This window comes from Dermacentor andersoni, chromosome 6 (assembly GCF_023375885.2).
Source record: "Dermacentor andersoni chromosome 6, qqDerAnde1_hic_scaffold, whole genome shotgun sequence".
Lineage (NCBI taxonomy): Eukaryota > Metazoa > Arthropoda > Arachnida > Ixodida > Ixodidae > Dermacentor > Dermacentor andersoni.
The window spans coordinates 74855922-74869499 of NC_092819.1; the positions used below are offsets into that span (position 1 = coordinate 74855922).

Consider the following 13578-nt stretch of genomic DNA (forward strand, 5'->3'; position numbering starts at 1 on the left):
AATAGATTTTCGGGCCCCTTCGAGTTCGAATTATCGAGATTCGACTGTACAATGAATTGTGCCTCTTAGCAGCTCAGGGCTATTGTTTTCCCCTGTTTGCAGTACATGCCACAATACGCACTGTGAGCTATAAGTTTATTATGCTAGTCTGCTATGAAGCTATTATACTTTACAGTAGACTTCCAATAATACGACTCAGGCTAATTTGATATTTTTGTTAATTCGATCCCGGCTGAACGTTCCCGCCAAGACCCATGCATTTCTATGGGCTCATACTTTCAGTATTTTGATTCTAAAATTGGCCTTGGCTGAGTGATTAAAGCTTGCCAGTAGGCATGCACGTGCCTGACCCATATGGTGACCCCAACATTGACCCCTTAATGGCAGCATGTCCCGCTGGATCGTTGGGAACAGTGAATGCATTGAACGCATGTCATCTCCTGCAGAAAAAAACCTATTGTCGGCCTGCCCTAGGAAGAATTTCAAGTAATAACCGTAACTCACAATGTTGGATTATGGTACTTACCAGATTCAAACTCTCGCCTTTTTTTTCTTTCTTTTTTTTACCCAAGAAAATCGGGCCAGAATTGCCTGTGTGGTGCAATAGAATGCAAAACCGAGATCAGAACATTTCTACGCTTTGTCGCATAACACGGCTGTATTGCGGCGAAGCTGAGTCTTTAAAAAATGTCTGTCTTTGTGCAACGCATATTAAACCCTTGCCCATTTTTCTTGTTAAAAATCGAGTCCGCATTAGATTTCTGCGTTGTTTAGGAGCTCTTATCACATTTCTATGTTAGTTTTGTATTTTAGGCACACAAAAAGCGGTTGGACCTTTGATTGGAGGGTGTGTTAGAATCGGGCAAATACTGCCAAATGATTCAGAGTTGTGTTCTGGCTCTTTCTTTCTGCATCTTGTTTAGTTTGACCTGCCGGATCATTTGATCAATCTTGGGGGTCCCGTCACTATCGAATAAATGGAAGTTGACTGCATTCTATAGTGCACAAATTACAACTCCCACTTTACAGATTTCTTGTTCTGTAGAGCCACCCACACAAGTAGCTACTGTCTCATATGAATGCTGTCTTCTTCCAAAAGGAAATGACCGTTTCACTGTCACAATTTCAAGAAGCAGACAGAGTTTCATGGTCTGAGCTTGTTCTTAAGAGATTACCCTTCTTTCCTTTCTGCTCATGCACCGTACAGGCCTGTAACCCTGAGCAGCCTAGTGAGTGCATTCAACTTTCCAGACAAGTTGCTGTACGGTGAGTGCACCTTTTGATTTTCTTGATGTTGTTTTATGCGCTGTAGCTGGAATGGCAGACGAAATGCTGCACTCCGTTCCACACATACTAGGCAACACTGTGTAAGGTATGCAAGGATACTAGTGCAGTCATAAAAGACTGACTCTGTGCATTTCCCTGTACAGTTGTTTTTGCTCTGCCACACTATCCACGAGACAGCTACTCATTCGGATATCACAACTACAACTTGGGAACACAAGGCTGTGTCAAATTACGCATTATTGCTGCACCTTTGTGCATGTTTGCTCTGCATGTTTGACATTCATTGTGACATTCATTCAAAAGAAATGCGCTTTACCACTGACCTCATATACACGCTGCTCTTCAACAGTCCTCACTGTACGTGGCCTTCCCATAGCAATGTCACAACACAAATCAGTTGCTAGGCGGGTTGTTCTAGCATTATGTACGTATGAAAGTCTAGTTCCTGCTTCGTACGCTACACTTGCTACTTCCCGGCTACTGCAGCTTATGCAACCATAATCATTACCGGGAAATGCTTGCGGCGAACGCTATGCTCGAAGGCAAGGTTTCTTGTTCCTTTTTTTCTTCCCCTGAACGGCCTGCTCTGCAAATGCGCAGAGGCAAGCACTATCTGGTGGTGCTTCAGGGAAGCCTGCAGAGCATACGGCGAACGCCTCTCGCTGATTGGTTGAGTTTCTGCCCGCGGACACGAAAAATGCATTGGGGGTAGAAGTATACAGCTTCACAGTAAAAAAAAAAAGGTATCAGTGCTTTTAACGCCGTGGGAGGATGTTATGTTTTCATTGTAGAATTTTTGATTATCAAAGAATTGAAATTGGTAGAAAGTAACAAGTTCATTGTCAGCTGACGCCCACCTAATTCTCATTAAATACTCTGTCAGGTGATTCAGTTGGCTGAAGGGCTGTTTCTGAGATTTGTCCCCATTTCTTGTGCTGCAGGCATGATTGAGGAGCTGCTGAAGGAAGGTCGTCTGGCGGGCACTCTGGTGGGAGGCCGGTCAGAGCGTGCTTCATACGTCCCGGACCTGTACTCCCGCTCGCAGGGCAACTGGGTGGACGCCTGCTACCGACAGAACGGGTTTCTTGGTGAGGAAGATTCCTCCATGCAATTTTAAGTACAGAGTGTGCTTCTAACAGCACTTTCAACTCGTTGCATCAATGCACTTTTTTGGCACTGTAGAGGTCTCGTTACGGTAGCAACTCAGCATAGTTCCGGCCTCCTATGTCACCCCACCTGCCAAAGGAAGGCATTGCTCCAAAGAGTTTACAAAGAGTGTGGATGTCACACTCATTGTTCATCATCAGAGTGGAGATATAACAGAGAGGTTTAGCTCCCTTCCATCACTATTGCAGTTTACGAAATACCAGAACACCTATGAAATGGATTGCAGCAAGAGTGGTGGTAGCAACATTCTCTGGCAGTTTGTTCAACTGCAACGCATCTGAAATATTTTTACATTTCGTTCTCTTCCCGGCAAACGAGAAAGCAGCCTGTATACATTCGCGATTACGCTGCTGCCAATGCCTTTTTCACGAACAGCAACTAGCACAGAGGTCATCAGAGCAGCAACAGTTTTGTGCACTATCAACTTCGCAAGATGGCCTGACGGGCATGGCTGCTCACGTCCATGTTTCTGGAACTAACAAGCACAGCAAGCGAAATTGGCAGGTCACTTGGAAAAGGTTGTGGCAGAGATTTGTTGCCATGAAGTTTATAAATAGCCACGAAAGATGTGGTTTTGTGACACAGAAAGAAATTTAACTTCAGGGGTCTGTAAGCAGGCAGGGATGTGACACTGCTTTTGCATTCTTTCGGGTGAGCTGGCACTTGGCAATGATGTCATGATGACATCGTCAGCACGCGCATTGTGTCAAAGGCATCCATTATGCAAGATGCCGCTGGTATGGGTGCATGTTTTTGGTAATATGTCCACCACCCGATTAAGCAAAATTATCATGTACACTCCTGATGATATTGTCATTGCTTATTTCTTTGCCATCGACAACATGGGAGTCGGCCTCGAAGATCACGGGGATGCCGGTATAGCAGGCACATGCCGACAGTGAATTTCACACGATGTGGTTTTGTTGCTACTAGCTTAGCATGTAAAATAATGCGTCTTCTGAATGACTTTTTGTACCCACTTGTAAAGAAAGCGAGGTGTCTCGGTAGTATAGTTGTTGCAAACTAGGTGGCAAGTTCGGTGTCGTCTTGTATTGACAGCAGCAATGGCACTGGCCAGTACAGTAAGTCGTTGCCAATGTTGTTTTGAGGGGCATTCAAAGACAGTGGATGTTTTTACTTTATTTGGTTGTCAACATTTTCTTTTTATCAGGACTTGCAAGAGTGGCCCTCAAGTATTCTCATCTCTCTCTCTCTTTTGGGAGTGGTAGTGTTGAGGCATGCTCCACAAAAACTTCATTGAAGTGAAAAAGCAGTAATTTTGATGCATTAAGTTCTGTGCTACACTGACGGGGAATAAAAGAAACTTCATTGCGTGAGAAAGTTTGTCGAGTTGGTATTCATTATGCAAGGATTTCACCGTATCGTCTTCCTTCCCATCATTCATTTCATGTTCCTCAGTTTCCTCTCAGGTTGGTTTGTTATCTTCCACGTTCTAACTCCATGTGTTATAGTACTGGCAGGATGCACTGATTATATATATATATATATATATTTTCTTTTTTTTCTCAAATATTATAGGTCAAGAAAGAACAGCATGCACGCTGACAGATGAAGTTCATTATGATTGCGGTAATAGGTTGGCTGTCCTCTTGTGTGCAGAGTACGATGCCATGACGAGGCTGGGAATCCCAGACCCCAAGGCTTACATCCGTCGGCATTTCAAGGACGAGCCGCTCGTGTTCCTCAAGACATTCTGCATCGGCCAGATGCTGCTGGCCCAGGTTGAAGCCGCCATTGACGAGGCTGCCGCCACAGGCTCCTGGGTGGATGTCGCAGTGAGTGCTTGCACCTTCCTGCTTAATTTAAAGCCTTATGCATTGTTGTCAGCATCAGCCTTGCAGCCTCTCACAGGGTAAAGGCATCACTCAAAGTTTCATGCAAAGTTTTACCTGCAGCGAAAAACTTTGTTAAATTGTTAATTTCGTTCATTTGAGGTTTAAAAGCTTCAGCAGCAAAAATTATTTCATAAATTCGCAGAACATTCCTGGTATATAGTATCCTGTCAGTAACCACTTATAAACAAATTGCAAGAAGGTTGAGCCAATGATTGCAAGGTTATGAGCGCCGGCGCACGTGGTGTAGATGGGGCTGAGAGCAATGCATCGGCACGGCTCACGGCACCTGAGATTAGTGTTTTGCATCATACTGTGGTGTAAATATTGGAAACTATGGCTGACTGCACTTAGTTCCCGCAGCTGACATCGAATAGCGCCCCTCGAATTAAATACAAAAGTGCAAAAAGATACTCGTTCTCAGGGGGAAAAAAAAAAGAAATTTCACACATTCGCCAGTAAAGCAGAGCATTGATGGCGATAGAAAAAGCAAAAAGACAACTACACGAAGTAAGGTTTGTAGTTTTATCGCTGTCACATGCGCTCGAGCAAAATTCACTCGATGACCAAGAATGCTTGCTGTCACAATGTGAGCAAACGCAACAGCCAACACTAGACGGGTGGGAACAAAATGCCCATGAAGGCACCAACCACCTCACCTCAGTCTTTGCACTTGCTGAAGACTACCTCCAAGATACAGCGTACGGCCCCCATATGGACAGCCATGCGCAGTTGCAGCAAAGGTAGAAGAGAGGAGACGCGCGCGCTTCGGGGAGAAGTCGAATAGGGCGCATTTCCTTCCCACCTCTAGCGCCTGCTTGATCACGTTACCACACGCTTGTCCCTTCCCCCACCTCTCTTGCGCTGAAGGAATCGTTAGCTCTGGCGTTTCTCCGAGGGCTCCGAGCTGCCACGCGCCCGCGGCCTCCGCAAGTTGTTACTTGACAAATGGCACATTGCCGTTTCCTGCATGCCATGTTCCGGCAAGCGCGCTTCCATGGCGTTTTTGCCACTCTAACTTTTCATGCAGAAGGACGTGTGCAAATAACATTTTCCTCTGCAGACATTTGAATAGTCTTTTGCTAGATTTACCAGAAATACAGGCGCCTATTACATGCTTGAAATGGTCGAAAACTTAGTTAAATCGAAACCATGTCATAAAAGTACTTGGCTAAATCACAAAAAACATACACGGGTTTCGATGGCGTTAAGATTGGGAAAGAAAAATAGTTTGTTACATCACGAATTTCATTAATCGAGGTTCATTATATTGAGGTTTGACCATATTGAAAAAACCAAATGATCGAGACATTGAATTCTAGATTCATTCGATTTGTAAATCGAACTATACAAACTCTCACTATTCGATCCAAAAACGAATAATCAGGTATTCACATATGCCTACTTTAAACCCCCCCCCCCCCCCAAATATACAAGCAGGCCTCAGCACACCCCGAATCTTTAGCCGTTAAAGTTTTTCAATGAACCAGTTTCAGTTTGAGTTCCCAGCAGCTGTATACTATTTCACGATGCAGGAGGAGGTCATGTGGGAGCAGGGCATTAAGGCTCAACCAGACGTACGCGTTCCAATGCGTCCGCACACGCCGCGCTGACTCGACGTCGCGTGGCGCCCGGCGGAGGAAGAGGGCGCGCACCCAAACGATGCACGAGTTGCCGCGCGTAGCCGCGCGTCTCGTCGCGGCGGCGCAGTGTTGCTAGCTTGCCATGTTCAAGGCAGTCTAGCCTTCGCTTAACGGCCACGTTAAGCAATGTGTTACATATTAGACAGTTTTAGTTTAGCGTCAGCATAGCAGCGCACGTTTTCTACAATTTTAGTTGACCGGTGATATCTTCGAATCTCAGAGGCCATATGCCGTTGTTGCGGCTATTTCGCGCCATTAGCGACAGGTGGCGCTGACATCTCGAATGTTTCTTTCGTTAGGCTTTGACTCGTTCGAAACGAGAAGCGATCTCGAAAACACCACGAGGTTATCCATAATACTCTGTCGTCGAAGCGGCCTGAGACTAAGCGAAAGCCGTTTACACAGTTATTTGCTACGAACGAAGTGCATTTTACAAAAGCAACGCCAAATTCAATTCGAAGCGGGCAGCCGGGACCGCCACCATGTTTCCCGCAAGCTCCGCAAACCCCGCAACAACGCTAGGGTGACCCGGGCTTGCCTGAACGTCGCGCGAAGAGTCGTTCCGGAAGTGACGTTGGCTTGCAGTGGTCATGTGAGGTGTGTCATGCTACTGACGCGAGCGGCAGCTTCCGGCGCGGGCGCAAAAATTCTAGCGGTTGTAGGTCTCCACGCCGCCGCGCGCCGACACGCGAAACAGCCTCCGCGCCTGACGCCGTACGCGCCCAGGCGTGGTGCGGCGCGTGCGGGCGCATTGGAACGCGTACGTCTGGTTGAGCCTTTACGATATTCTGGCACTCGCTGCAGTTCGCTCACTCATCTGGCATGCTGCTTCATTGGGCCACATTAGAACTAGCAGCATCACAGAGGACCAAGCAAGTCAGGATGAGTGCCAAAACGTCTATATGTCCTGCTCCAACTTGGCAATATTGCTCTTGAGAACCAAAACCAAAACTAGATTGTAGAAAAGATATAGCAATTTATTCAATGTGCTCTAAGACTCACCGGTGTTTTTTCTAGCGGTTCATCTGTCCAGGACCTTCATTTAACACAAAAAAATGAAAGGTAAACAATGCCGTGTCAGTACTCGTTTAATTGCCACCAGTGAAGAATCAAAATCTAAAGTATGTTGTGAGCCTGCATACAGGCCTCCAGACTGTCAACAGCTGTGTTGAAGTGTATTGCTTGGAATAGGTTTGAACCTAGTATGCTGCTTTCGTGATTCAGCTGCCTAGCCTGTGATGCCGAACAGTGCCTACCCGCCCATCTCAGTCAGCCCCGTGAATTAGTGTGCAACGTCTCTCACTCCTTTTCAAAGCAGTGACGGGAATTTGTGTTGTGGTGCATTCGAAGACGCTGTCAAAGCCTGCTCACCTTGCTTCCACAGCCCCTGCTGCCTTCGGTATTCAGCGCGGAGGACGTGTCGGGCATTGTTCAGTCGGTGCTCAAGTCACGACCACGGAATGTCAGCCAGTCGGTGCAGCAGTTGCTGGACACCATCATCGTCAGCGATGCCTTTGTCGACAGCTGCGTCCACTCCTTCGACCCACTCTTGACCGCCAAGGCCGAACTGGTAAGGGGACACTGCATGCAACTGCTGCCCGTTTCACATGGCTGCCGTGAACTCAGCCGCAGACAATTTTAAGTGAGAACTGCTTGGAAATAAACTCATATGATGAAAGTAAATTGGGTAATTGTTCTGTGAACTACCTGTACATTGTGATTTGTTGAGCAAGTAATGCCTGCCCGAACTCTCTAAATTATGCTAGATATATGGTTGCATGCGATTATTTAATCTTTGAATTTTACAAAAGCACCTGGCATATGTACCTGCACGTTCTGTGGCATGAACTATAAGACGAGGCCCATGAGCTAGGACTTGTATAACTGGGACAAAAAAAAAGCACTGAAAAACAAACATGCTAGATCCCTCGAAGAAACTAAAGGTCATTGCTGACGACCACTTAAAATGTGCTCCAGGCTGTTAACACGAACAACAAGTTTCAACATTAACAAATGTTCATAGAATTTTAATGTTGTGGCTCAAAAGAAGCAGGGTTTATTCAATAGGCATGAAGGTGAGCAAAAAAAATGGTGATGATCATTTTTCTTCATTTCTGCCCGATTCAATCCATCCATTACTTTTCAATTGCTGATGCAGGCACATGTACTGTAATAATAGTATCAGTGTCAAGAAATAGAATATGGCAATCAGTTACTCCAACTCTGCAATCACATGCATCTCCGAAAGAAGGATCGGTCCTTTATTTCCATGTAGCATTAGTGGACACACATTAGAGAATACCTGCCTGTTTAACTGTTTATGAGTTACATTAACCCTTTAAGGCACTATGTACCCAATTATGTACAAGATTGTGCACCAACAACAAAAGCATTGATGAAAGTAATGATATTTAAAATGTGCCACGTACGTATTGAAACACTTCTGACTAAAATTGTGCAGCAAGCTTGAATAAAATGTGCAACATGTTGTAGTAAAATGAGTTGAAAGGTAGCAGCTGGGTACTTTTGCTCATGTGAGTACAGTCGAACCTCGATATATCGAACAGCATGGCGATCACGGAATAGTTCTATATAGCCAGAATTCTATATATAACATCACATAAAAAACGCGTCAAATACTTGTACAAATCAATCAATGAAGCGATCGGGGATCGTTGTTCGGAGCGCACGTTTGGTTGCGCCACGTACAATTGGCCTCGGCTGCGCCGACTTCGTCAACGGCATGAAGTCAGTGCGGCCTAGGCCAATCGTGCGTGGCGCAACCGAATGTCGAACAACGATCCCCAACCGTGCCCCAATCACGGCGGAGTAAATACTCACTTGAAGCTTCACACAAAGTATTTATTTCTTTGGCTGAAAGTACTGCAGCAGTGTAGCCTGCCTCTTATTGGCAGCATGGGGTTAACCACGGAGTCCTCAACGTAGTCTAAACGATCTGCAAGCAATAGGCCGGTGCCTTCTATTGCGCCGCAGTAGCGACGAAGAAGGGCCAACACAGCTACAGCCTCAGTTAAGTCAGGAGCGGGACAACATCAGCGCTTGCGAGATCAACCTCAGCAGCGTCTTCATTTGGCTGCTACTTCCGCTGCGATCTCCACATCTGTCAGTCGAAGTATTTTGAAACACTGTCAGTAACAAAATATGAAGTAGCGTCTGCCACGGGGTCTCTGAGTGAGCCCAGCGAGGGCACATTGTCGCACATCTTTGTGGAAGCAAACTGCCAATTCTCGTGAGGCGCGGCAGGGGCAGAGCGCGGCACCGAGGAGGAGTTAGTGCGGCAAATGCAATGCATCATTGACGTCGAATTATCCAAGCTGTCGCTTACGTACGCCACTACGTTCAAATGGCACCCTTGTCGCAATCTATATGTGCAGCTATAGTGCGCAGCAGTCCGGAACGCCCATCGCGCCACTGCTATCTTCGAGGGTGTTCCGGAAAAGCTCGCCACCTGTCAACAGAGCGCACGTGGTCTGGGATAGTGGAGTTGGACATATCCATTTTACGTCCGACCTCATTCAAAATAAAAATTAAAACATGCATGCGATTTTCGAAATTATGTAGAAAGTGTTCGATGTATGCAATAATTCGATACATCCATGTTCGATATATCGAGGTTTGACTGTGTACTATTGTAGGTAGCAGATTAATTTCTTTGTTTTTCACAATGTGTTTGCACCAGGGAAAATTGCTGGGTAGGTGTTTTTTAAGCCTGCTAGACATGAAATAGTTGATTTTCTCATATCTGATGTTCCTCTATTGAGTTCAGTTGAAGTCCAGATTCTGTAAACTTGACAAAGCTCACTAAAGAATCGAAAATTTTTATTCTCTTCTGTAGCTGTACACATTTTATGATTGTGAATATGTAATAAATGCGGTGAAATTATGTTTTGTATAAACAGAATTAAGTGCACCTGATATGGCAATGGACAACAAGTATGCTTATATAGTTAACTATAGTCGCCGACGGATTTTTCGGACTTCGAAAATTCAGACTTGACGGATATTCTGGACTTCATAAATGCACTGTCAGTGTTCCCGTAGCACTAATGCATTTTCGTGACAGATTTTTCAGATGAATTTAGGCCCCAAAGTTATATTCTCCAGACTATAAGTCACTTGTTCCGACCCACGCTACTCAATCTTGGAAGCCACCATGTTTGATTTTCCGCCGACTTGGGCAGGCTTGGCTTCCAGTGGCTCGTTCTATAGCCTCCAAGATTGGGATCCGTACACTTTCAGTAGAGAGCGCACGACTTTCTCCAGTCTTGGAGGCCATGCCCGCTCTTCCTTGGCTGACAAAACGATTGAGGGGACTGCACGTTTATTTATTTCTTATTTATTTTTTCAGTCAGCACTATCGTCATAATTACTTAAAGCAAGATACATTTTTATTAATTTATTCAATTTTAAAGTTTCGGTTGCTATTTGCATGTGGTGTGTCCACAGAGAAGGTGTGTCTCGGCGATGGCGTCGCATCTTTGTGTGTGCTTGTGCGGCTTTGCATTTGTGTGATCGACACCACATCGTGTGCCTTCACCAGAGCCAAGTGGTGCTAACAATGTGGCTCACTTCTTCGATCTCCGGCAACGGAGATCACAAATTGCCAACACGGTGACGCTCTCGTTAGACTTTACGGAGATGACGTCACTCTTGTGCAAATCCAAGCAAATGTGGTCACCTCCAAGCGTAGTATGAGGCAGGGTGTTATTAAAGATTTTTTAAGTCGCTCTAAGCCTAATAAATTTTATATTTTTGCCTGAACTAGTTTTTCGGACTGTTCAATTTTTCAAACAATTTTTCGGTCCCCACGAGGTCCGGAACATCGGTCGGTCACTGTACTACCTGACGATGACTACCTATCATGACTGTCTATCAGAAGTTGTGATTGTTTAGAAAGAAAAAAATGTGGAGGATGCATCTCTAAATGTTAAGCTTATAGCATACAGAACATTTGTTAAGACAGTGCTAGAATGTGCTTTCATTTTTTTTAGTCCTAATCAGACGTCGCTAAAAAGCAAGTTAGAACAAATTTAAAGACTCATGGCATGTTTTGTTTGTGCCGGGTGTGGGAAGACAGAATTGTTGGTGGAGTGGTTACAGTCTTGTCTCAGCCTTTTAGAAATATGCAGAGATTATGCATTAGACATACCTAGGCGTGCACGAATATAAAAATTTTTTAATACGAATTGAATATGAATACTTAGCTTCGAATGTTGAATCAAATATCACATAATGGTATACACGTGCATTTATTAGCCGGTTTGGTTATTTTACCAGGCCGGAACATCGCAATTATGCATTCTCAATGGTAAAAAATTAGGCTAGTAAGCCGTTATACTAAAATATTGTATATTTGGCTCTTGTTATCTTGGAAAATTGAGTAATTTCGACTCGCTGTCTGTTCTCGCCAATCTATGCCTTACTATGCAACACCAAATGCCTGTAAACTCGGAGGAATTTGACTGTGCGAGCCATCACTCGTCGTATTTTCTGTTAAGCAATAAGCTCAGGATTGGGGTGGTGCTGCAAAAGTAACAAATGAGCAAGGCAAAAGCTGGGCTCGTACACAACGACAACATAGTGGGGCTCTGCTGTTTGAAGTTATCATCGCTTAGAAAAGAAACACAAGAGCATTGTTTAGTTTTTTCTATGTTTTATGCCACATGCAAGCAGGACTTCTGAAGCACAGCAAGTCCCCTCTGTTGTTTTCCTTCAGTGTGAAACACTTCACCGACTCACTGTTGTCAAGGTACGGTATTTGCAGAATGCAGTTGTCAAGGTACTACATTTGTTTGTAGTTGAAGAATGTAACGCAACCACCAATATAATGTGAGGTATACTACAGGAAGAAGGGAGAGGGCACCTTCGATTGGTATGGAAAAAAAACTTTCTGATTAGAACTCAAGTAAACATGTGTAATACATTCGCGGTCATTTATAATAGCACCTTTTAGCATACCGCAATGCGCAGGCATTTTGGTACCCATCGCGGAATGTCCAGCACCTGTGAGATCTGTACAAGTCCCGGATTTGCCTCGAGAACGTATTGCAGTAGCGGATCGGCCATTGCTCTACCCTGAAATGTTGTAACAGGCATGCGATACGCTGCACGGAGGCGGGACATGGGCACGCAGTTGGCAGCTGGTATATTTGCATAGTGAGAATGTGTCGACAGGGCATCGCTGGTGAGGATCGGCCCATTGTACCTGTACTCCCGGAAAGTGCATTCTTATTGCAGTTGGATTACCTTGCGCAGTCACCCCCATCCCCTTTCGTTGCACTGCAAGCGCACCCTCGCCTGCAAATCCGTGCCCCTTGCTACTGAGAGACTGGCTTTCCCGCAAAGCTTAGACATTCAGTGGGTGAGCGCGCTTTACAGGTGAAATTTTGACAGCAGCACGAAACCATTGCGAAATTCATCACATCAGACACGCATCTTTATATTAAATAAAAACAAACGCTAACAACCATGCTTGCAACTGCGAAGCCACCAATATATTCGATTTGTCTCTAATATTCGTATTCAGCCGAATATTAAAAAAAAATTGCAATGCATAGTTTTCAAATCCAACATAAATACTATTAAAAGTATAATATTTGGAAATATTCGAAATTTTCGAATATTCGCACACCCCTAGGCATATCCTTTCAAATGTGTGCGATAGGATCAATGCATCTCACCTTACGAAAACTTAAGGTCAGTGTGAATGTCAAGGCTCCCAGTGAAAGCCATTTCCTTCAACTGTCTTGTTTTCTGCATGTTCTGTCATAGGCACATGCATGAACCAAAGTACTGTAGTGAAATTTCACACTCGGTGCAAATTTCATGCAATTTCAGGGCGAGTACTTTAGAAGAAGAAAGTGCCAAGCAAGTATTTGCCTCACGTACCAGGTACCATCACGTACCATCACACATTGCTATGACCTGTCCACCTCGTTTGTTTTATTCATTCCTTTTTTTTATCTTTAAGAAGAAAAGGTTGGTATATACACGTAATAACGAGGCAGGCAGGCTGGACATTTCATGCTCATAGAACCCTCTGACAAAGGATGCCCATGACACTAACTGTGAAGTCATACGTTGGTTCTGAAAATTTTCAAGTTATGGCAAGCACTGTTAAGGTCATTTTAATCATCCAAGAAATTAGGATGCCTAAATAAATGTGTAAAATGGAAGCCACATTGGGCGCATCTCATGCTGTTCTGGTTTAATTCTGAACTTGCTGTGCACACATTTCACTTCATTCTTTTGTTACGTACCGGTAATGTGGTACTTGCTAAGTCTAATTCTGCCAAGGCTAAGTCTGATATACTGCAAGAGGTGCAGTATATCCTTATTATTCATTTCACTAATTTAACCTCTGACCTGTGCCCTGGCTTCACTACAGGTTAGAGAACAAATGAAATTTTAAGCTTAGTGAGTCCAAAATTGCCAATGAAATGCTGTATTATCAAGCAGTTCTGTTGCGAAGAGGGGTTTCAGCAAAATGAAACCCCTCAGCAAAAATGTAAAAATGCTCTGCAAATTCAGCAAAAATATTTGCTTTCTCTGAACCAAAAAGAAAACACACATACACACACACACATTCTTGACATCACACATTGCTA

General features: G+C 44.5%; 1 protein-coding gene across 1 annotated transcript in view; it reads left to right on the forward strand.

The window, feature by feature from the left end:
• The window catches only part of Ufl1 (UFM1 specific ligase 1), a 46467-nt gene that overhangs the window by 9614 nt on the left and 23275 nt on the right, over window positions 1–13578 (forward strand). Inside the window, exons 6-9 of the mRNA XM_050171121.2 lie at window positions 1208–1266; window positions 2229–2375; window positions 4075–4250; window positions 7335–7520. Of these exons, the coding sequence (XP_050027078.1) occupies window positions 1208–1266; window positions 2229–2375; window positions 4075–4250; window positions 7335–7520 (568 nt within the window). The remainder of the gene's footprint in view (window positions 1–1207; window positions 1267–2228; window positions 2376–4074; window positions 4251–7334; window positions 7521–13578) is intronic.